Genomic DNA, 22,461 nt, shown 5'->3' with positions numbered 1-22,461 from the left:
TGGAATTTAACGAGGTCATTCGGGCTGCACAGCGTTGTAGGGAACAGAACAGACAAGGAGATGCTGCTCAGTGCAATTTCTTCCTGGGAGTGTTTAATAGAGAAGACAGAGCTGGGCTCGTCCCACAGATGCGAGCGAGAGGACAGGAGGCAACGGGGACGTGGGAAACCTTGGTTGAGTGGAATTTTTTCCACCATGAGGGCGATCAAACACCGGAGCGAGGGACCAGGGATCTCTGTGGTTGGATGTGCTCAAAACTCAACTGGGTGAGGCTTTGAGCAACCCGCTTGCAGCGCAGGGTTGGGTTTGAGACCTCCTCCGACCTGAATTCTTCTGAGATCCTGTGATGACGCGCGCGTATCTTCACTGGTGTGACTTTCTCCTTTCTCACAACCCAGGGGAATGACGATGACCAACCTCCTGCCTTCCGCAGGGGATGGAAACTGCTATTACATCCTGACAGAAGACTGTGCCTATGGCAGCAAGTACTTCCAAGCTGGGAACATGTGCTTTTGCAGCGAGAGAAGTTACCTGCGCAACTTCTCTGACGACAGGCCCCCAGCTTGCTTCTTGAAAGTCATCATGCTGGATGACAGCTCCACCGTCACGATAAACATCGAAATCCTTCAGCCCGTGCGCGAGGAGGCAGCCGTCTTCCTCCTGGCTGTCAGCAGCCACCATGAACGCTTGAACTACTTCTTGGAGAGGCTGGGCCTTGAAGCGGCTCTGCGGGCCGTGCCAGGCCAAAAAGTGATGGCGGAGGTCGACCGGCAATATTTCCCCGCTGTCATCCGCTACATCGGGAGTATTTATAAAAACACTTCGGCTGCGCTGTCTCCGTTCTTCTTCGGGGTGGAGTTACAGGTAAAGTGGTCGAGAAAGCACGTTGGTGATTTTCCCCTTAATGTTTGCATGTGTAACGTGCATTTTCTGGCATGTGTTCAGGGCGAGGGAGAAAACAGAGGGCGCAGCGATGGATCTTACCATGGCACCGAGTATTTCAAGTGTAAAAGGAACAGCGGGATCTTCCTGCCGTTCAGCAAAGTCCAGTTTATTCCCGCGCCGGATGACGACTATGCGAAACAGAAGCCAAAACTGGACACGGAGGAGGGGGTTCCTGTGAAAGTGGGAGATGCCGTTAGCTTCTACGTGGATCAGGTCCTCACAAAAGGAGTAGCGATGGCAGTTTACAGGGAGGGAAGCCAATGGTTCGTTAAAGTTTGTCCGGTAAGAGCAGCTTTGCTGCCTTTTTTCGGGGGGAGTTGGGGGGATTTTTTAAAAAAACTTATGTTGCAGTGGGACTTTAAAAAAAAGTGGAAGGAATGTCCAGATGGGACATGCAAACTTTATAGGCCTGTTTAAAAGAATTGGTTCGTGTTCCAGGAATGTCCTATGTCTGATAAAGCATTTAGCTGATAGATTTTCCTCTCCTTTCAGGAAGAAGAAGGAACAACGGACATTTTCAGAGAAATCCCTATGGACTCTGTTGTGAAGGAAAGCTTGCAAAGTAGGTTATCTGTCTGCCCCGTGTACATTCCTGGGGATTTAGCGTTTATTTCTTCTCTGCAGGCTCCCGAGGAGCTGAAAGTCCAACAAAAGCTTCAATTAGTCCCAACTTAGTTGATCAGGGTGCAGAGAAGGTCCGTGGAAAAAGTCTCAAGTTCTGGACAAAATTCTTTGCATTAGGCAACTAAAGCCGAGTCTACCTATTTGTCAGGAAGAAGAAGGGCGAGTCTGATTGTAGCGCAGACCTATTTCCTAGGGGAGAAGGCACCACTGGGTAAAGAGTCTTTAATTTAGCTGTAGAAGGTGGAGCAGTAGCTTCATCCGGATGCCAGACAAACTTGGAAAGGCACAAGCTGCCAGCAGCAATGGTGTGAGTGATTGGATGAGAAGAAATTAGTGGAATATCTCTGTTGGTATCAAAAGACACGGTGCAGCTGTCAGGCCCAGCCCGAGAGGAGCCATGATTCGACACTTCACTGAGTTGATTCACCTCATTAAAGGCAGAAAAATATTTTGGAAATAACCCCCCTGCTGTCGTTTCAGTGGTCCAAAATGGCTCTGTGAAGGGCTGGATTAGCTTCAGGGACAGTGAGAGGCTGGAGTGTGCAGCCTTGAGCAGGGAAACAAAGCAGGATCGTCCCTTCTCGGCCTGTTAGACCAGCTTGACCATATCACTGGGGAATTCCACCTTATGGTGCTCAGCTTAGTGCTTGTCTGTGTGGTCTGTAATTTCAAAACAGACCTGGTAGTAGATGAGATCCAGAGGTGTCTGTTATTAGGTGTTGACTTTCTACCTCACCTGACATTTTGTACTGCCCACTAGGTTTATTTTCACCATTCGAGTCCGACATGGGCTTGGGACACCCAAACCAAATGAAACGAGAGATAAGCGAGAGCGGTGAGGAGTGCGAAGGTGCAGATTCATCCCTGGAGGTGAACTCCATGGTCCAGATCACCTTGGACAAGGGAAATCAGGTGTCAGGAATCATCCGCTGGTTGGGCTACCTGCCCCAAATTAAGCACAAAATGGCAGGAGTTGAACTGGTAAGGAGCAAAATATTTCCTGCTGTGAGGCTGTGTATCAGAAGGGGCAGGTCTTGGTTGCTTTTCTCTTTCAAGACCTTCAGCTTGCATATCTCTCAGCCTGAGCTGGGCCTCAGAGTGTGAAGTGTGAGGGCAAACAACACAATTGTGCCCTCCCTTGGGCTGGGGAGGAGAGCTTGTGGGAAGATTATGAGGGTTGGTTTGCTGTCTTCTAGAGCAATGTTCCTGGAATGTGGGATGGAATCATCATGAATCCCACAAGCAGCATCAATAGGTTCAAAACATAATCAGAATAAACAAAAACAGTCAACAGTAAGGGGACCAAACTTGTCCACAGCTCTTAAGATATTAAAGGAGGCGTGGAAAGCCTGCTCTCGTGTTATTCCTCGATGCTCTTTTTCCCAGGATGAAGATAAGGGGGTCACTGCTGGCGAATGGTTGGGCAAATACTACTTCCACTGCGCTCCGAAGCGCGGCCTCTTCGTGAAGCTGCAGTCCTGCCAGCCCGACGTGCGCTTCCAGTGTTCGCGCAACAGCGAGCTGAGCCTCGTGGATTACGGTGAGTTTGCTGGGGAGAGGGGAGACGAGGCTGTGCTGGGACGAGGCACGCTGCGGAGAAGCCTCGGTGTCTTCATTAGTGGTTTAATATTCTTCACTTTCTTTGAGTAATCCAAAAGATGGCAGTTTTAAGGATGCTGAGGTTGCCGTGATGGTATTTCTAGGGTGGTTTATTACAAGGTGGTAAGTGGTTTATTACAAGGATAACATTGATAGGGCGTTGAACGTATTGTGAGTGGTTCTAAAAATGAGGCCTCGGTGGCACGGGTGTTTTGGAGAAGGGGAAGTGGGCAGGAAATGTTGGGGGTGGGTAACAAGGGGATAGAATTCCAGAGGAGCGCTCTTTGCAAGGGATTGTGAATGCTGCAAGCAAGACGGGGCTCTTCCGCCTGTGGTTTTCAGGGCAGAAGGAAAGGTCTTGGATAACTGAGACCTGAATATGGAGAAGTGGTTTAGCTGTAGGGCCTGGCCTAGCTACTATGTGTTAAAGGTAGACCGCACGTGTGGCTCTGGAGAATTGGAGTGGGTAACTCAGGTCCGTGGCCAAGATGGCAGATGATAACGGTGTTGCACCTGGGGACCGAGGGAGGGAGCTTGGAAAGGGAGAGAGGATTAAATCCATTTTAATGTAGAGCTTGATGGGGCAGTCAGGCAGTCACAAGAAGACAGGGAAGGACAGGTCAACATTTTCATTTGAACAGGAAAAAATTCCTCCAGAGCAGAGAAGACAGCGTGAACTAGCCATTTAGAAACTGTAAATGAGATCACTGTGAACGAGAAGACAAGATTCCTGTAGGGACTGCCCAAAACCTGGGAGTAGGGACAAGGAGGAATGTCTTAAGGACATATTGAAGAGAAGGGATTGAATTACAAGGGGAAAACGCTGAAGAAACCAAGAAAGACCATATTGAGAAAGTCACCTTTGAAGCTTAAGGAGGTGACAGGCCAGCGAGATGAGGCTATTAAAGCAGTTTTGTCCCCTTTGCTACTGGGATCGCTGGTCTTTCAACTGAGAGATCACAAGCTTGCATATAACATGGCACCAACTCGTTTGTAGCTGCTCTTGTCTTCATTAGACTTCACATAACGATGACAGAAGTGGTATGGATAGCTAGGCCATGTCTCTGGTGAAGCAGAGATGGTTTGGTTTTTGTCTCAGTTTCCAGTGGAATTACTAAAGAGACAAGTCTTCATCCCAGCATGGTTGAGTCCCAGCAGGAGCAGCGCGGAAGAGCGTGGTGCTGACTTCTGAGCGGAGCAGACCTCTGAGGCATCGGGGAAGGGCAGAGTTGGCCCAGACGAGGTGGGAAGCTAAAGGGAGTTGCTTCTGTTGCTTCTCTTGTAGGAGGGCAAGAAGTTCTTCCGCAGGTTCCAGAGAGTTTTCCTCCCCTCCGGAACGAAGCAGCGGTGCGTGTCCTGCGAGGGCGGATGAAGGGGATCCAAGGCCACTGTAATTCCTGCTATATGGATGCAGCTCTCTTCAGGTAAGGACCTGCTTGGGTGGCACCATTTCATTAAGTAAGTGGGTTTTTTTTAAATGGGTAGAGCCCTAAACTGCAGTGTTTCCCTGAAGATTTACCTGGTATAGAGCAGAATAGAACGGTGTGAAAACGCAGCCTCGATGCTTGCTGCTTTTTGCTCTCCTTCCTAGTCTGGTAGGTTCTCAGGCCCTGAAGTAACCCTCATGAGTACCTAAGGTACCCGTGTGTCTGTCATGCAGGGTGGTGAGAGATCGTAGTTCTCTGGACTTGGACCGTGCTGACTCTGTCACTGGAGGTAATGACGCAAAGAAACCGCCCAGGAGGTCCCAGCGTCACTGTGCAGCACTGTTTGGAGAGGAAAAGACTCAGTGGTGCCCCCCCATGAGCAGTTTTGGCTGCAAAGTACGAGATTTCATTCTCTCTGAGCTGTTTCCTTGCTTACTACCAGAGTTCATTAAACCAGATGTAGTTTGTCTCGCTGTGGAGGCGCACTGTCACTCACCTTTCTGTAATTGCATGCATGGACTGTTGAAAATAAAAGTCACCGACTGTCACCGGGCACAACGGTTTGGTTCTAACTAGGGCTGCAAACCCATCAGACTTACACCCATCGCACTCTTTTTCACAGCCTCTTCTCCTGTACGTCCGTGCTGGACATCATGCTCTTCAAGCCGTTCCCACTGTGTGACAGGAACGTCCAGAGCATTCTGCGGGATGAGATTGTTAATCCTCTCCGAAAGTGAGTACAGAATCCTGGAAGTTGTCCATCTGCCTTCATACCTTCTCTGCTGCCCAGCCAGGTGGTACCTATCACTGAGGGGAAGGGTTACCTGGAGGGTTTCTCCTGCCAGCCACATCCAAAGGTCTTCACATTGGGTTCCTCTTCCAGTTGTTCCTTTCCCTGGGGTGTAAGGCTGTCACAACTCCTACTGCATGTGCAGGAGTATCTCCTGCTCAGAAAGAAGCCTTGGGAGCTGCACTTCTCAGTGAAAGGAAGAAAGGGGGATTCCTGGGGTTCAGACATCTCTGGTGGGGGGAACCCTGGAGTTGAAGCAGTGCCATTGCCTTCATCAGCAGCTAGTCCCAAGGGCAGTAGGCAATGTAGACCGTGGCATGAGAGCTAAATTCTCTGGAATTTGTATTAAAGATACCAGGTTCCTTCCTCATCCTCCTTAGAGAGGTGCAGAAGAGAGGTGTGGAGAATGGATTGAACATAGGACGTGAGCATCTTCCTTGAGGACCACTGTCCTGGCTGCAGACGTACAACTCTGGGGCATTCTGTGATGCTGAGATTTGACCGAGAGCAGCCTTGGCAGAGAAGGACTTGGGGATGAAAAATTGGCCATGGCAACCACACAGAAAGCCAGTTGTCTCCTGGGCTGCATCCCGAGCAGCGTGGCCAGCAGGTCGAGGGAGGGGATTCTCCCCCTCTGCTCTGCTCTGGTGAGACCCCACCTGGAGTCCTGCATCCAGCTCTGGGGTCCTCAGTACAAGAAAGACAGGGACCTGTTGGAGCGGGTCCAGAGGAGGCCTCAAAAATGATCCACGGGCTGGAGCACCTCTGCTGTGAGGAAAGGCTGAGAGAGTTGGGGTTGTTCAGCCTGGGGAGAAGTCCTTGCCGCCTTTCAATATATAAAGGGGGCTTAGAAGAAAGATGGAGAGAAACTTCTTACCAGAACAAGGGGGAATGGTTTTAACCTGAAAGAGGGTAGGTTTAGATTGGAGATAAGGAAGAAATGTTTTACAGTAAGGGTGGTGAGACACTGGCACAGGTTGCCCAGAGAAGCTGTGGCTGCCCCCTCCCTGGCAGTGCTCAAGGCCAGGCTGGATGGGGCTTGGAGCAACCTGATCTAGTGGAAGATGTCCCTGCCCATGGCAGGGGGGTTGGACTAGATGATATCTAAATGTCCAACCCAAACCATTTGATGATGTAAATACACTGGAGAGATCATCTGCAGCTGCTTGTTCTTTCTAGGACTGGCTTCGTCAGGGCCAGCAGTGTGATGCACCTGAGGGAGCAGCTCACCGAAAAGGGCCAGTGCTCAAGTTTTACCAATGCAGAGAAAGGTAACGTGCTCTCTGGGGTGTTCCTCGGGCTGCTTCGCCATGCGCTGCCTCATGCAGGCACTCGGCTGACAACTTAATTGTGGGCTTCTTGCAGGCACGTGCATTAATATGCCTGCTGTAAAAATTCACGTGTAAAATACTTTCAGCTTGTAAAACTCAACAGGCTTTTTTGCTGAAATTTGTCCTGAAGTCTGATGGAAAGATGGGAATTGTTGGGATTCTGCCCGATGGCAGCTGTTGGTGGGAGGGGAGAGGATCTGCGTGAACAGAATTTACACAAGGCAAACTTCCTTGACCTTTATACTTTGAGTTATACCCTGATAAGTCCATCCCTGATGTCCCTGCTAGAACCTAGCTTCAATTTATCATGTTGCCAAGATCAACTTTGTCTCTGAGTTCTGGTAAATTGAGGTTCCTCAAAGACTGTGGTCTGGTTAAAATAGGACAGAAAACCGCTGCAGCTGAAGCCCACCGACCTCTGGTTGCAACCACCACGTTTCCACCTATGCGCAGCACGGGTTGTTTCCTACAACAAGGAAACAGATTACACCAACGCCAAACATCACTGCAACAACCTCTAAGTACCTGCATAGTAAATAAGTGACATTGATTCTTCCAGAAACAGCAGGTCTCTTGTCAGCGAACAGCACTTGTGTGTTGCGCTATTGTATATTTATTTTAGCCAAGGATAGTTTAACTGTTTGTTTCTTGAATTTCCATAGCTGTCCCCAATTTCACTCTGAGTTTATACTTTTGGTGTTAGCAGTAACTGTCTGTTAAAGTCTCTGAGATGGTGTTACTGTGATGGCCCAGCTTGTAAAAGCGCAGTAGCTGAAAGGTGGTTTGCTTTTTTTTCATGCTCACCCTAGGATTTAGGCATCAACCAAGTGCTCTCAGCTTTTAGCCCGATCATCCCCTTACCTAGAGTAAAAGAGGAGATTCCACATTCATGAAATGCTGGCTCATGTTGATCTGGCAGCTTTCGCCTTCTGGATGCAGTGGGGCAAGGCAGCATTCCCGCTGTGGTGTGACCCATGCTTTTCTCTGCCCTTCTAGATCCTGAGGAGTTCCTCAGTCTCATCATGCAGCAGATCCTGGGAATAGAGCCGCTCTTGAAGCTGCAGTAAGTTGCCATATCTAAGTGATACGATTTACCCAGGCCAGGCTCGTTAGTTATCCACCTCACGATCCCCGGGTGTTCCTTGCACCTTTTCATGGAGGCTTTGGAGGCACAGCTCAGCGAGTTGTGGGCAGTTCCTCTCTACTGTCTGTGTGATCCTGCTTGTTTGGGTCTCATCCCAGGTGACGTGCCCAGGAAAAGACACTTCTAAGCTCTCCCTGGAGGTGCCGCCTTTAGAAAACAATGATAAAAACCTCGTCTTGTCCTTAGGGAGAGCCAGCAGTGGTTGGAGAAATGTAGTGTCAACCCTCAGTGCAAAGCCAGCAGGATCTGACAGCCTTTGGATGCGTTTGGGATGTGTCCAGGCTGTCAAGCTGGCTCAGGTCCTGCAGCCTCTCAAACAGGGAGTCCGTGGATGCAGTCCCAGTTTTTCAGGACTCTACAAAGAGGATGAGAGGCTGAAGGAAGCCAAAAATAACTGTGCTGTTCGGGAGCATAGAAGGGGATTTGTTTAGTTTCTGTGCTCCTTTGTTGAGACATCAGTCAAGCCATAGATCATGGAGTGCTTGGAAAAGCTGAGCACAAAGACGACTCTGTACTGCAGCTCCCCTGCAGAGGGTCATCTGAAGGAAATCCTTTCTCTGCTGGCTCCGGGATGTAGGGCTTGTGGGAGATCCTCTGCACACAGCTCACCTTTTGAAGGCAGCGAGTTTTACTCTGTGGCTTTTGTATGTGCCGTTACAAACAGATCCTTCATCTGAGGAGGAGTTTGCGGATTGAGCCGTAGTGTAGTTGGTTGAAAAAACGCTGAAGTGTCTTTTAATATTCACATCGACGAGGGGAATGTGAGTTTTGCTTATAGGAGCAGGAGGGATAAAGAGACTGAAAATGGTACTTGTGTCCTCTTCTCATGCCGTATATTTAGTATTTTGGCGGGGGGGGGGGGGGGGGGGGGGGGATGCTTTGCATCAGCGTTGCACCAAGCAGCCCTTGGTGCCTTGGGCCCAGAAGCTCTTGGAGGGCAAAACCAGTATGTCCTCTGGGAGTTCAGATGTTCGCAGCACCACATAAACAAGCCCCGTGACCACTCCTTGCAGGTCAGGAGGCCAGAAGGAGCAGGACTGTTACTGTTACCAGATATTTATGGACAAACAGGAGGATCTGGTGGTTCCCGATGTGCAGCAGTTAGTGGAACACTCCTTCCTATCCTCCGAGCTGAAGCTAGTGGAGGTGAGCCCAGCTACCTTCCGCCTACACTGCTCTCTGCTGCCTCTTTCTTGCTTCCTCCAACGTACCTGTGCCTGCCAGTGAGTCTAGTATGCCTTACATCCAATCCTGCCAAGCAGCAGGATACAGCCACGAGAGAGAGGTCTTGGGGAATCTGAGCGTGACCTAGGAAGAGGGCTGTGCTTTCCCTGTCGCCATTTTGTCTTGTGAATAACCAGAGCAGAAAGTCTTTACTCCCAGCAGCAATATGGAGAGAAGAGTCTCTGAGGTTTGTCTCTTCTGGCAGGGTGACTCGTTTGCCTTTCTTTCCCCCAGATCCCATCTTGCTTCATTATCCAAATGCCGCGTTTTGGGAAGGACTATAAAATGTTCAGCAAAATCATTCCTTCCTTGGAGCTGGATATAACAGATCTGCTGCTTGACAGTAAGTTGTGAGGCAATGGTAAAGCTGCCCGGCTGGACTGCGAACAGCTGGGTGAGGGATCTCGCCTCTGTGGGTTGTGAGCAGATGTGAGGCGGGATCGTGGGGTGATTCTTCTTCCCCGAACACCAGTTTTGGCAGGATGAAATTTGGATTTCGGGTGAGACCCGGAGAAGACACGTCCTCTCACCCCTGTTGCCTCTGCAGGTCCCAGGGAGTGCTGCGTGTGCGGTGATGTCGCCACCCTGGAGTGTTCGGAGTGTTTCAAAGACAAGGTGTTCGCAGCTACGGGCTTGAAGCAGTTCTGCAGCTCCTGCTCTAGACAGGTATTCATTTTCTTTGGCTGCTTGTGTTGAGCTTAAATAAGGACTGATCCTGCACAGGGTGCTGGGCCTTCCACGCCATCTCCCCAGGAGCATTCCTACAGCTTTCGGGCCTTTCTTGGTGGGTGACAGGCTCACATCTCAGCTTCTTGCTGCCAGCCTGTTGACACAGTGCCATTGCCTGGCACGCAGGGACCATGGGAGTCAGAGCAGTGGGGAATGTAGGTCCAGTCCTCCTCAATATATTCATCAACAACCTGGATGAAGGGACAGAGTGCACCCTCAGCAAGTTTGATGATGACACAAAACTGGGAGGAGTGGCTGACACGCCAGAAGGCTGTGCTGCCATTCAGTGAGCCCTGGACAGGCTGAAGAGCTGGGCAGAGAGGAACCTGGTGAGGTTCAACAAGGGCAAGTGTAGGGTCCTGCACCTGGGGAGGAATAACCCCACGCACCAGCACAGTCTGGGGGTCGACCTGCTGGAGAGCAGCTCTGCAGAGAAGGACCTGGGAGTTCTGTTAGACAACAAGTTGACCATGAGCCAGCAAGGTGCCCTTGTGGCCAAGAAGGCCAATGGCATCCTGGGGTGCATGAAGAAGAGTGTGGCCAGCAGGTCGAGGGAGGTGCTCCTCCCCCTCTACTCTGCCCTGATGAGGCCACGTCTGGAGTGCTGTGTCCAGTTCTGGGGCCCCCCAGTTCAAGAGGGACAGGGAGCTACTGGAGAGGGTACAGCAAAGGGCTACAAAGATGATGAGGGGGCTGGAGCATCTCTCTTACGAAGAGAGGCTGAGGGACTTGGGCCTTTTTAGCCTAGAGAAGACTGAGGGAGGATCTTATCAATGCTTATAAATATCTGAAGGGTAGGTGTCAGGAGGATAGGGCCAGGCTTTTTTCGGTGGTGACCAGTGACAGGACGAGAGGTAGTGGGAACACACTTGAACATAGGAGGTTCCATCTAAACGTGTGGAGGAACTTCTTCCCTCTGAGGGTGGCAGAGCACTGGAACAGGCTGCCAAGAGAGGTTGTGGAGTCTCCGTCCCCAGAGACATTCAAAACCCACCTGAATGCTGTCCTGTGACACCTCTTTTAGGTGATCCTGCTCTGGCAGGGGGGCTGGACTAGATGATCTCCAGAGGTCCCCCCCTTCCAACCCCTACGATTCTGTGAACAAACTGGGGCTCTGACCCCTGCACGCTCCTCTTTCTGGCAGGCCAGGCTCAGTTCTGCCCACTCAGCGGTGCCACCCTGTCGTCTCTCCTCAGGTTCACTCCCACTACCGACGCAAAACGCACAAGCCAACGAGGCTGCACGTCCCAGAAGAGTTTCACAGCCGGAGCCCCCGGGGCAGCCAGCAGGTCCCTCGTGAGAAGATGGAGCTCTTCGCGGTGCTCTGCATCGAGACCAGTCATTACGTCTCCTTTGTGAAATACGGCCCCGAGAACGAGCACTGGATGTTCTTCGACAGCATGGCCGACAGGCACGGTGAGGACACGGTGGGCGGGCTCGGAGCTTGGATCGCGGCCCAGCACCGCGCGGTGGGCGGCTGCGAGAGTCTGCCATTGCGTAGGTGCTGGGCAGTCCACCTTTTCCTCTGAAGCCCCCTGCACAATTTAGGCTCTCTCTGGACCCTGCTTCCAACAGTGACCACTTAAGTAGACCCTAGAGAAGACTATGGCCAAGCCAAGCAAGTGTGAGTTCCTCCTGGTGCGTTGTTCTCTGGCTGTGTTCAAACAAGGGACTTGTTGAGCCAGCTGGGACGGGCCGAGGACCCCTCTGTCCTTCCCCACTTTGTTCTTGGCCTCCAGGTCTCCCAGCTAGGGCGCTATGATAATGTTGAGCATGATGGGATTTACTTGAGCTGTAGGGACTTGTCCTTTGTGACCTGATTTGGAGTTTTCTCCTTCTTTCCGGGTTAGGGGATGAAAACGGCTTCAACATTCCCACGGTGACGCTGTGTCCTGAAGTTGCCAAATACCTCCACTTGCCGCTGGCCGCGCTAGCCCTGGAGCAACCTCGGGACATGGATGGAGTGGCCAAACGCCTCTTCTGTGACGCCTACATGTACATGTACCAGAGCAAGAAGATGGCACTTTACAAATGATGCTGCCTCGGGCTGGTGCCACCAAGCAGTGAGGCGTCGGAAATGTGAGCTTGGGTCAACCCTGCAGCCCGTCATCAGTGAGAGCAGCCGAGTCTGGGTGCCCCGAGCTTCCACTTCTGCCTCTTCTTACCTCTTCCAGTGTCTGGTATCAAACTATCCACGTCAGCCTGCCTGGGTTTGTTAAATCCTCCACCTGGCCTTATCAAGTGATCATTGGTATTTCTGGCAGACCTGGACTCTGAATTATTTATGCTCCAATTCATTCTCATTTCCTATTTTCCCTTTCCACTTGCCTTCCTCCCCAGGCACTCAGCAGCTCTGCTCTACCTCAGAGTCCTCCCCAACATCTTTTTCTCCCCTTCCCTCCAAAGCTGAGGACCAGCATCTAATCAAAACATGAGCGGTTATCCTCAGGTTTGCAAAGAGCCCAAGAAAACCGCAGCCTTGCCCTGCGTCAAGACATCCTCATGTGGCCTCGCGGGCTGCAAAAAGCAGGAGGGGTGAGCAGCACCGGTGTGGTTCGGAGATGGGTCAGGACGAGGGGTTTTCTTGAGGTCTGGGACATGACCCCACACTTAAAAGCTGGGTCCCTGAGTTGTCTGCGCATTCCTTATCCAGCACTAATACTCTGGCACTTTTACCATGAGGTTAACTGGATGGCTTGAGCTGCAAATATGCTTTTAAAAATACATAGTTTTGTAAGAAAAAAAAACTGGAAGAAAGATGGAGCAGAGGAACAGCGCGTGAGCTCCTTATGCTTCCTCTTTTTTTTTTTTTTTGCAAAGTCTGCACTATTGTGACATGATTGGGTGTTTTCACCTCCCTTTTAGCACTTACTGGCCCATCTTTGCTTCTGAGATCTGTGTCGAAGAGCAAGAACAGAATTCCAAGGGAAAAAAAAAAAAGGAAAAAATGAGCACTCTTGGACTTTTCTGCTGTGACTGCAGTAAGGTTTAGGCTCTCTGGGTGGGAACTGGAATTCCTTAAGTTAAATAATTTCAATTTGCAAACTGGGGGGGTTCAGCTATTATGCACATGCTGTCATGGCAGTGGGAAGCTGTTACGGGAGTCCAGGCTATGAACTGGGGCGCCCAGATTCCAGATGGGACTGACAGGACACCAAAGCTTTGAGGGACGCATCCAGGAGCCCCAGATGTGCAGCTGCAATCTCCCTCCTGCTCTTTTTTTCCTCTTTAATGCAAGGTGCAGTAGTTGTAATCTGCGGCCTGTAGCTTTTTATCGGCCCTGTTGGCTTGGGCCACATGGTAACGGGTGGTGGAGGATCTTTTCTGCAGACAGCTGGGGCTGTGGTACGAACTGGGACCTCCACAGCTTGATGGCTTTATCTTCTGGTGTGTCCCTTCTGTATGTGGTGGCTACAACGGGTGGCTGTTGTGTCATGAACCCGGACTGTTAACACACAGCTGATGTTTTGAGAGCGCTGCTTGTCGAGTTCAGCTCCCAGATGACATCTGGGCCTCCACACCGAGTTGACCACGAGGCAGCAATGTGGTAGAGAAGACAAACAATGTCCCCAAGTTGACCACAAGGCAGCAATGTGAACCCATGGTAGAGAAGGTGGACAATGCCCTGGTCTGCATTCAAAGGGTTGCCAGCAGGTCAAGGGGATCCTTCCCTGCTGATCAGGGCACACCTGGAGTACTGGATCCAGTTTTGAGCTCCCCAGTACAAGAGAGATGAAGAGAGTCCAACGAAGGACCACAAAGATGATGGACTGGAGCATCTCCTATGAGGAAAGGCTGAGAGAGCTGGGACTGTTCAGCCTGGAGAAGCGAAGGCTCCGAGAGAGTTCATCAATGTCTAGAAATACCTTAAGGGAGGGTACAAAGAGGACAGCCAGGATCTTCTCCATGGTGCCCAGGAGCAGAGGCCACCAGCACAAACTGAAACACAGGAGGTTCCCCCTGAACATCAGGAAAACACTTCTTCACCGTGAGGGTGACGATCACTGGCGCAGGTTGCCAAAGAGGTGGGGGAGGCTCCATCCTTGGAGATACTCCAAGATGGTCCTGGGCAAAGCCAAAGCACCAGCAGCTGAAGAGTCTCTCTAGGGGTAGGAGAGACGGTGGCAGATCTAGCAACGGCTCATCCTGAGGATGGGTCTGCCCTGCTTGTGAACTGCCTTGCTGAGCTCTGGCCGATCCTCTGTGGCCGTGGAGGTGGCTGGAGGGTGGTGCTGTCTTGCTGTCTGTCCTCATCGACTTAAAAGTTCTTCTTCATTCCTTCTCTCCTACCACCTCAGGACAATCTCTACTCAGGTACGCTGGGGTTTGGGTTTTTGTGTGTCTGGTGCTTCTGCTTTAAAAAATCGTAAGTTTTAATAGCAAAAGCCTCGTTTTCCTGGATATACATATATATATATAAATTTTTTTTTTTCTTTTCCTTTCTTAAAATGCTGAGTGTGAAACAGTGCCCAGAGCTGGAGCATTGCGACAGGGAGCTCCAGCCTCTTGGGTTTTTTGGGTTTCTTTTTTTTTTTTTTTTTTTTTTTTTTAGAAACAAGAGACCATCAGGATTTACTATTTTCCCTGTTACACACTGGGGCAGGATTAGAGGAAAATACGCAGGTCTCAGAGAAGATTCAGTCTGTGCAGTGTTTCCCCCCCCCCAATACCCCATTCCATGCAACAACTTTTCTTGCTCCTGTTTTGATAAAGCTGTCAAACACTCACTGCCTGCACATGAGACATATTCCCAGTGGAGCTACAAGAGGGGGTTTCACTGGAATTAGGGTCATAGGATGCCACGCGGCACCTGCTGGGGCCACCCCCAGCTCCTCTCGGGGGTCAGCACTTGCTTTTTCATTCCAGGTTTACTTGGTTGTAAACCACGAAGTGAAGGACGTTGAATTAAACGTCCAAGCTGAAGGCAACAAGCGTTTTGAAGGACCAGGGCAGCCATGCAGTGGGGTCAGAGTGGGTAAAGGCCTTTATTTTGTTGGGTTTTTCGCTTAGGATGAAGCTACTTGAGGGTATTAGTGCCACACTTCCTCTACGAACATCAGGTTCAAGGTGTCAACCTGGAGCTGGCCTTCATGCTCCTGGGAACATACCCAAAATAGAAAAGAGAGGAAACGTGGCCACAGAGCCAAAGCCTAGAAGTGGAAGGGCCAAGTGCATCTGCCACCACTGTCCCAGAGGACACAGGTTGGCCCTTTCCATGGTAGGACCACTTGTAGTGTGGTCAAGATTTGGTCTCTAGTGCCACCAAAGAGTTGTAGCATGGGCTGTCACCACGGAAGGCACAGGGGGTGGCAGGGCCACCGAGGTGGGCAGCACTGCCATGGCGGAAGGCACAGGGGGTGGCAGGGCCACCAAGATGGGCAGCACTGCCATGGCGGAAGGTACAGGGTTTGGCAGGGCTACCAGGGAGGGCAGGAAAGGATTGTCACGTCCAGAGGACATGGGGACAGCTGCTTCCCAGCTCTGCCTGCCCCATCCCTCTGCCCAGCTTCGCCAGCGGGACCCCAGGATCCTTTTCCAGTTCCTCCACGGTTCTCGGATTAGCACCACGCAGCAGCAACATCAGAACCAGTAATTCCCAGTTAGCCATCCGATCTTCAAAAGAGTGCAGAAGATGAGCCGCTCCCAGGCAGGGGCTGTGCCTGGCGTGGGTGGGCAGGGGGCAAGCAGGCCCCCCCTTTCTGGCTGGCCTGCCGCAGCTCGGTGAGGAGCCGGTGCAGCTTCTCCGTTACGGCCACCTGGCACAGGAGCAAGAGGGGACGGTGAGCATGCCCCACCATGCTCCACGGTGGAGCCACATTGCCTTGGCTCAGGCTACCGGGGCCGGGCAGGGTTCCCGGGTGTGTACCGATGGTGCCTGGCAAGCGGCGGACGTACCGGATAGGGCTGTGGCTCGTGGAGCCGGCGGTGAGCGGGGCTGAGGAGGCTGAGGGATGCCTGCGCGTGGCTCCTCACCTCCAGCAGGCTGGGCAGCGGCTCACACACCTGCAGGGATGCAGATAACATGACCACGTCCACGTGGGGAACCAGGCACCCCGCCCCAATCCCCAACGAGCCTGCTCCAGGCTAGGCTGATGCCACCACCGTGTCCAGCGTGGCACCTGAGTTGTTGGGGCAGGGAACGTCTCGGACGCCAGGGAACACTGGGCTTTAACCCTTTGATCCTGACGTTACTGCCAAGACACCACCACCCTGGCTTGGTGCTTGACCCAACATGGGTCATGGAGGACACCCTGGCACCAGAAGGCAGACCAGCCCCGGACCTGGCCATCTCTGAAGTACATGCGATGAAGAGGTTCCACAGTGGTGGGCACGACCTTGCTGGTCTCACCAAGCCGCCCCAGGACACGGATTGCCAGCTCCTGCCCTGCACTGGGCGAGGGTTCCTCTTCCAGTGCCATGAGGTCCATGAAGGGGTGACCTGCAGGGGTGCCAGGTTAGGGGCTAGTGCGTGCGTGGGACATCGGGGACAGGGTTATGGAGCAGGAGAGCAGGGGGAGATGCAGGGCAAGGGGGCAGCACCGGGGCAAGGATCTCCCAACTCACCAGCAGTGTCATAGAGCCGATAGATCATCTTTGCCCCTGGGATTGTCATCTTCTCCTCATCCTCTGTGAGCTTCAGGCATGGGGAGCCGTTGACCTCCACCAGCTGTAGGAGAAGGAGGTTAAAGGGCTGACGCTGGTGCTGAAGACTGGGTTGAGTTCTGTGTCCTCTCTCTGTGTCCCCAGGGGCTGGGGAGGCCACTGATGCAAAGCTGCTGAATAAATCATTAAAAAAAACCCAACCCTCAAAGCAGCCTGAAGTTGGATATCCTGCCTCCTCCTGCCTGCAAGCTTCTTGTTACATGGTCTCAACAAGGACACCTCCTTCAAGGAGGATGTAGATGATGGGATTGAGTGCACCCTCAGCAAATTTGCTGATGACACTGAGCTGTGTGGTGCGGTCAACATGCTGGAGGGAAGGGAGGCCATCCAGAGCGACCTGGCCAGGCTGGAGAGGTGGGCCCGTGCGAACCTCATGAAGTTCAACAAGGCCAAGTGTGTACACGTGGGTCGGGGCAGCCTGTGGAGAAGGACCTGGGGAACCTTGGTGGGCAAAGAATTAGACATGACCCAGCAATGTACGCTCGCAATCATCTCCCGGGCTGCATCCAGAGCAGCGTGGCCAGCATGTGCAAGGAGGGGATTCTCCTCCTCTACTCCCTTCTGCTGAGACCCCACCTGCAGCGCTGCGTCCAGCTCTGGGATGTAAGAAAGACATGGACCTGCTCGAGTGGGTCAAGAGGAAGCCATGAAGATGCTCAAGGGGCTGGAGCACCTCTGCTATGGAGAAAGGCTGAGAGAGTTGGGGTTCAGCCTGAAGAAGGCTCCAGAGACCTTCTTGTGGTCTTTTGATATAGAAATGGGGCCTGTAAGATGGGGAGAGACTTTTTACCGGGCAACAGGACGAGGGGTGATGGTTTCAAACTGAAAGAGGGGAGATTTAGATGAGATATTAGGAAGAAATTCTTCCCTGTGAGGGTGGTGAGACACTGGATCAGGTTGCCCAGAGCAGCTGTGGCTGCCCCCTCCCTGGCAGTGCTCAAGGCCAGGATAGATGGGGCTGGGAGCAACCTGGTCTAGTGGAAAGTGTCCCTGCCCATGGCAGGGGGGTTGGACTAGATGGGGGATTGAAACTGGATGCTCTTCAAAGGTCCCTTCCAACCCAAACCACGTCATGATTTGATGACATTGGCCTCGTAGCATCGTCCCTTAGAACTGAATTCCCAAGCCACGCGAAGCCCTGGCGCTCCACGTCCCGCCAGCCAAGCAGGGCAGAGAGCGGCTGCCACCATTACCTTGTAAACGCAGCCCAGCGACGGCTGCAGGGGACACGTCACCAGGTTCGTCCCGACGCCGATCACGTCAATCTCGCTCCCCTGGTGCAGCAGAGAAGACAGCGGCCATCAACAGCCCAGCCTTGCCACTGGGTTTTAAGCCCGTACCAAAAAACAGAGCCAAGGGGCAGGTCAGAGGATGCTCTGTCCGAGGGTGCCCTGTGTCTGTCCCACCCAAAAGCCTTTTTTTTCTTCCCAGCCTGGAAACTCTTCTCTGTTCCCACCCAGGGAGCAAAGCCCAGGTGACTCTCACGGCCACCCCACGCACCCCAAACCTCAGCGAAAGCCAAGGTGACGTCTCGTCCCTGACAGCAGCGACCTCACCTCCTGCCTGAACTCCTCCAGGCTCTGCTCGCTGATGTCATTGCTGACACCGATGGGGATGGTCTCAAACCAGGGCACCTGGAAGCTGGCGAGAGGCAGGGAGAGTGAGGAAGGGAGGGGATGCAGGGGCTCCCACGCTGGCAGGAGGAGGCAGTGGGTGCCCACGGTGGGGACAAGCAGCGGCTTGGTGGGGGGACTCACTGAGCACCGCAGGCTTGGAGCACTCGGCGGATCTCCTTGGACTGCTGGGCCAGGTCCCCACTGTCCAGGCGCACCCCAATGGCCCGGTACCCCAGTTGGTGCAGGGCCAGCGCTACGGCACAGAAGTTGGGCAAGCCGCTCCTGGCGTGGGCAAGGAGAGGGTTAGTGTCCCTTGCCTGGTGGGACAGGGACCCACGTCGGCTCCAGCAGCGGGTCCAAGCCTTGCGTCAGGCTACAGTGAAGGAAACATCCTCGCTTTGAGGCCACCCAGCGAGGAGGAACGTGTCTGTCCCCTCTGCCACGGTGGCCGTCTCACCTCCTGACGCAATATGTGTCCAGCAGCCCCTGGAAGTTGTGCGGGAAGGTGACGGCGTAGGACACAAAAGCGGCCAGCTCGCCCCGGTTGGCCGCCTCCGGGGAGGTCTGCAGCAGCTCACACACCCGCTGCAGCCACAACTCAGCCAGGGCCGGGAGATCCACCGGCTCTCCTCCTGCCAGCGGCACCAGCTCCTACCCGGTGGGGGCAGAACATGAGCTTCGCACACCCCATGGCATCTGCCATGGCGCCGGGAGTGCGGCCATGGGTGGAGGGTCCCGTCCCCATCCCCTGCCCCACACGGTGATGCTCACCCGGGGCTGCACCTCCTCCAGCGAGGCGAAGGACATAATGAAGGAGTGGGCGATGGTGCCGTGCACCGGGATGCCATAGAGCTTCCCCGCCAGGATGTTACTGGTGCAGTCAAAGCCTGCAAGGAGGGACAGAGGAGACACACCGAGTGACGATGGCACAGCCGCGGTGCCACAGGGCACTGTGGGGCAGCACTCACCCCCGATGTAGGAATACTTGGAGGCCGAAAGGGCGCCGTCCGGCCCCTGAGCGCGACGGAGCCCCATCTCCATCAGCTTCATGTCCGGGCCAGCAAGGAGTCGGAAGCGGGCAGCGTTCGTGGCCACCAGGCTGGGGGAGGAAGGGAGAGGTCACACCAAGCTGTGGAGCCAGCACACAGCCAAGGCGGGGGGCTATGGGACCTCCCCCCCCCATCCGCTGAACCGCAGCCAATGTGTAGGGACATGGCAGGGACCACCGCAGGACTCGGAGGGTTTGGCACAGCAGGGAACCAGAGCAGGATGTGTCCCTACCTGGCATAGCTGACCAGGCACAGCAACGTGGTCTCCAGCAGCTGCACCACCAGCAGTGGCCCCTTCACCTGCAGGAACGGGACCTGCGGGGACAGCCCAGCGGTGACGTCCCCGTCCGTCCTCCCCAGGGACACAGGAGCCAACGGCCCCGCAGCCCCTCCAAAGCAGGGGAGGGTACCAAGCGCGTCCCACCCTGGCGAAGATGACGGAGCCTTCAGGCACGGCAGAGACGGTCACCTCGGAGGCATCCAGGGTGGCCAGGTAATCGAAGAAGGCATCCTCCACGGTGCTGGGCAGGACGGAGCGCAGGTAGGCGACGTCTGTGGGGGCAGAGCTCCGTAGTCACCGAGGCGGGTGGTCCCCCCGGGCCACGGTCCTGTGACACAGGTCAGGCTGGAGGGACCGAGCCTCCCGTGCCAGGGACGGGTGAGAGTTTGAGGGCAGAGGCCACCTCACAGCACACCCCCCCCCAGAGAGAGAGGTGCGGTGAGGTAGGGGGTACCCTCGCCCTGGGAGGGTACCATGGCCCCCCCCGCCCCCAAGTCCCCTCTGAGGGACTGCCCATGGGAGCACTGTCCTCCAGGAGGGTGTCCCAGTGTCCCCCAAGTTTCACTGAGGGCTGTCTGTGTCCACCCCTCTCTGTCCCTCTGTCCCCCCACAGGTCTCACTGAGGGGTTACCCTGTCCCCCTGAGGACTCTCTCTCCACTCCCTTGTATCCCTCTGTCCCGCAGTGAGCTGTCCTTGTCCTCCAGATCCCCCTGAGGGGTTCTCCTGTCCCCCTGAGGGCCCTCCACCCCCTTGTATCCCCCTGTCCCCATCCCTGTCCGTCCGTCAGTGTCCGTCCCTGTGTCGTTCCCCCCCCCCCCCCATGAGCTGTCCCTGTCCTCCAGATCCCCCTGAGGGGTTCTCCTGTCGCCCCCCAGGTCCCACTGAGGGGCACCCCTGTCCCACTGAAGGGTTCCCCTATCTCTTTGAGGGCTGTCTCTGTCCCCCTATAGGTCCCACTGGGGGGTTCCCTTGTGCCCCTGAGGGCTGTCTCTGTCCCCCTATAGGTCCCACTGGGGGGTTCCCCTGTGTCCCCCTGTCCCCCAGGTTACTCTGAGATGTACCTGCCCCCCCTAAATCTCCTTGTGAGCTGCCCCTGACCCCCTGTAAGTCCCACTGGGGGGTTTCCCTGTCCCACCCACACGTCCCACTGGCAGGTTCACCTGTCCCCCTGAGGTCTGTCTCTGTCCAGCCCTCCGTGTCCCCCTGTCCCCCAGGTCCCCCTGTGAGCTGCCCCTGTCCCCCCACAGGTCCCACAGGGGGCTTCCCCTGTCCCCCAGGTCCCCCTGTGAGCTGCCCCTGTCCCCCCACAGGTCCCACAGGGGGCTTCCCCTGTCCCCCAGGTCCCCCTGTGAGCTGTCCCTGTCCCCCAGGTCCCCCTGAGGGGCTCCCCTGTCCCCCTGAAGGCTGTCTCTTCCACACACCCTCCTCCCTCCGGTCCCTCCTATCCCCCTCAAGCGCTGTCCCTCTCCCTCCGCCTCAGCCCCCCCCCCCCCCCGCCCCCCTCCGAGGGGTCCCCCCTCCCCGTCCCCCCGCGGACGCACCGGCGGCGGAGAAGCGGAAGGCGCGGAGGCCGCGCAGCGCCTCGGCCAGGCCGGCGCCGAGCGCGAAGGCGCCGCGGAAGGGAGCGCGGCGGAAGAAGAGCTCGGCGGCGGCGGGGGCGCGGTGCCGCCCGGCCCGCCAGTGCCCATAGGCCATGGTGAGCTGGTAGAGGTCTGCCAGCGGCGCCATGGCCCGGCCGCGGGGCAGCCTGGGAGCGGCGGGAGAGGAGGGCGGTGGCGGCGGCGGCGGGACGGGCCCGGGGACGGGCGGGAAGGCGGCACCGGCGAGGGGCGGGGGACACGGGGCAGCGCGGGAGGGAGGCACTGAGGGGCCCAGGGCAGAGGTGGCAGCGGGGATGGTGGCACACAGGGGACTCGGGGGACATATGGGACACTGGGCACCAGGGGGTAGGCGGCACTGAGTGGGCTCAGGGCAGAGGTGGCAGCGGGGATGGTGGCACACAGGGGACTCGGGGGACATATGGGACACTGGGCACCGGGGATGATGGGACACAGGGGACTGAGGACACACGGGGGACCCTTGGACACAGATGACACCAGGGGTGGCAAGACACAGGGGATGAGAGACACGGGGCAGCAGGGGTGGCGGGATACAGGTGGCATAGGGGATGATGGCACATACGGGACACTGAGCACAGATGGCAGCAGAGATGGTGGCACATAGGGGATGAGGGACACTGGGCAGCGGGGGTGGTGGGACACAGGGGACTGGGGACACCAGGAATGGTAGCACACGGGGGACCCTTGGACACAGGGCACACAGATGGCATCGGGGGTGGTGGGACACAGGGGACTCGGGACACTGGGCACACAGATGGCACCCAGGATGGCAGCACAGAGGGGACAAGGCCGCCAGGGATGGTAGCACAGAGGGGACACTGGGCACCAGGTATGATGGCACTGGGAATGGGAGCACATAGAGGACATGGGGCACTAGGGATGGCAGCACACAGGGGACAAGGACATGGGGAATGGTGGCACACAAGGGACCTGGGACACATGGGGGACACTGGGCAGTGGGGGTGGCAGGACACAGGGGGGACAGATGGCACTGGGAATGGCAGGACAGAGACAGAGGGGACACAGATGGCACCAGGTGTGACAACACACAGGGGACAAGTACACAGGGGATGATGGCACAGAGGAGACGCTGGGAACTGGGGATGATGATGATGGCACACAGATGGCACTGGAGATGGTGGCACAGAAGAGACACTAGGCACCAGGGGTGGCAGCAGGCACCTGGGACACTGCACACCCATCTCCGAGCAAACATGGCCCCAGCTCTGCCAGCACCCAGACCACTGGGGACACTGGGGACGGCAGCACATGGGACAACAGACACGCAGGACACCAGGCACCCCGGGCTCTGGGGATGCCAGTACCCAGCCCAACACGCATGTGGAGTCCCGGGAACAAGGTGCAACCAGCACCAAGCAGAGGACACGTACCACGCACAACACAACACTGCCCACACCAA

General features: G+C 55.1%; 2 protein-coding genes across 2 annotated transcripts; one reads left to right on the top strand and one right to left on the bottom strand.

Moving 5' to 3' along the window:
- Positions 1-402: 402 nt before the first annotated feature.
- LOC104345457 (ubiquitin carboxyl-terminal hydrolase CYLD) lies at positions 403-12,459 on the top strand. Its single transcript, XM_009949946.2, has 14 exons — positions 403-864; positions 946-1,227; positions 1,438-1,507; positions 2,330-2,550; positions 2,956-3,109; positions 4,454-4,592; positions 5,218-5,328; positions 6,565-6,656; positions 7,713-7,779; positions 8,874-9,006; positions 9,319-9,427; positions 9,632-9,750; positions 11,010-11,229; positions 11,664-12,459. The coding sequence occupies exons 1-14, from the start codon at positions 403-405 to the stop codon at positions 11,846-11,848; spliced, it is 2,364 nt and encodes a 787-aa protein (XP_009948248.1). The 3' UTR covers positions 11,849-12,459.
- A 2,969-nt stretch (positions 12,460-15,428) lies between these two features.
- On the bottom strand, positions 15,429-21,150 carry NAPRT (nicotinate phosphoribosyltransferase). The gene is made up of 13 exons (XM_086466041.1): positions 20,964-21,150; positions 19,566-19,693; positions 19,374-19,456; positions 19,061-19,191; positions 18,864-18,979; positions 18,550-18,743; positions 18,234-18,374; positions 18,033-18,117; positions 17,670-17,750; positions 16,378-16,480; positions 16,095-16,252; positions 15,709-15,816; positions 15,429-15,569 (listed from the first exon to the last, which is right to left on the bottom strand). Exons 1-13 carry the CDS (start codon positions 21,148-21,150, stop codon positions 15,429-15,431), a joined length of 1,656 nt encoding a protein of 551 aa, XP_086322167.1.
- Between the last annotated feature and the right edge of the window lie 1,311 nt (positions 21,151-22,461).

This window comes from Leptosomus discolor, chromosome 5 (genome assembly GCF_034619465.1).
Source record: "Leptosomus discolor isolate bLepDis1 chromosome 5, bLepDis1.hap2, whole genome shotgun sequence".
NCBI lineage: Eukaryota > Metazoa > Chordata > Aves > Leptosomiformes > Leptosomidae > Leptosomus > Leptosomus discolor.
This window is presented reverse-complemented; position numbering and strand designations above follow the sequence as displayed.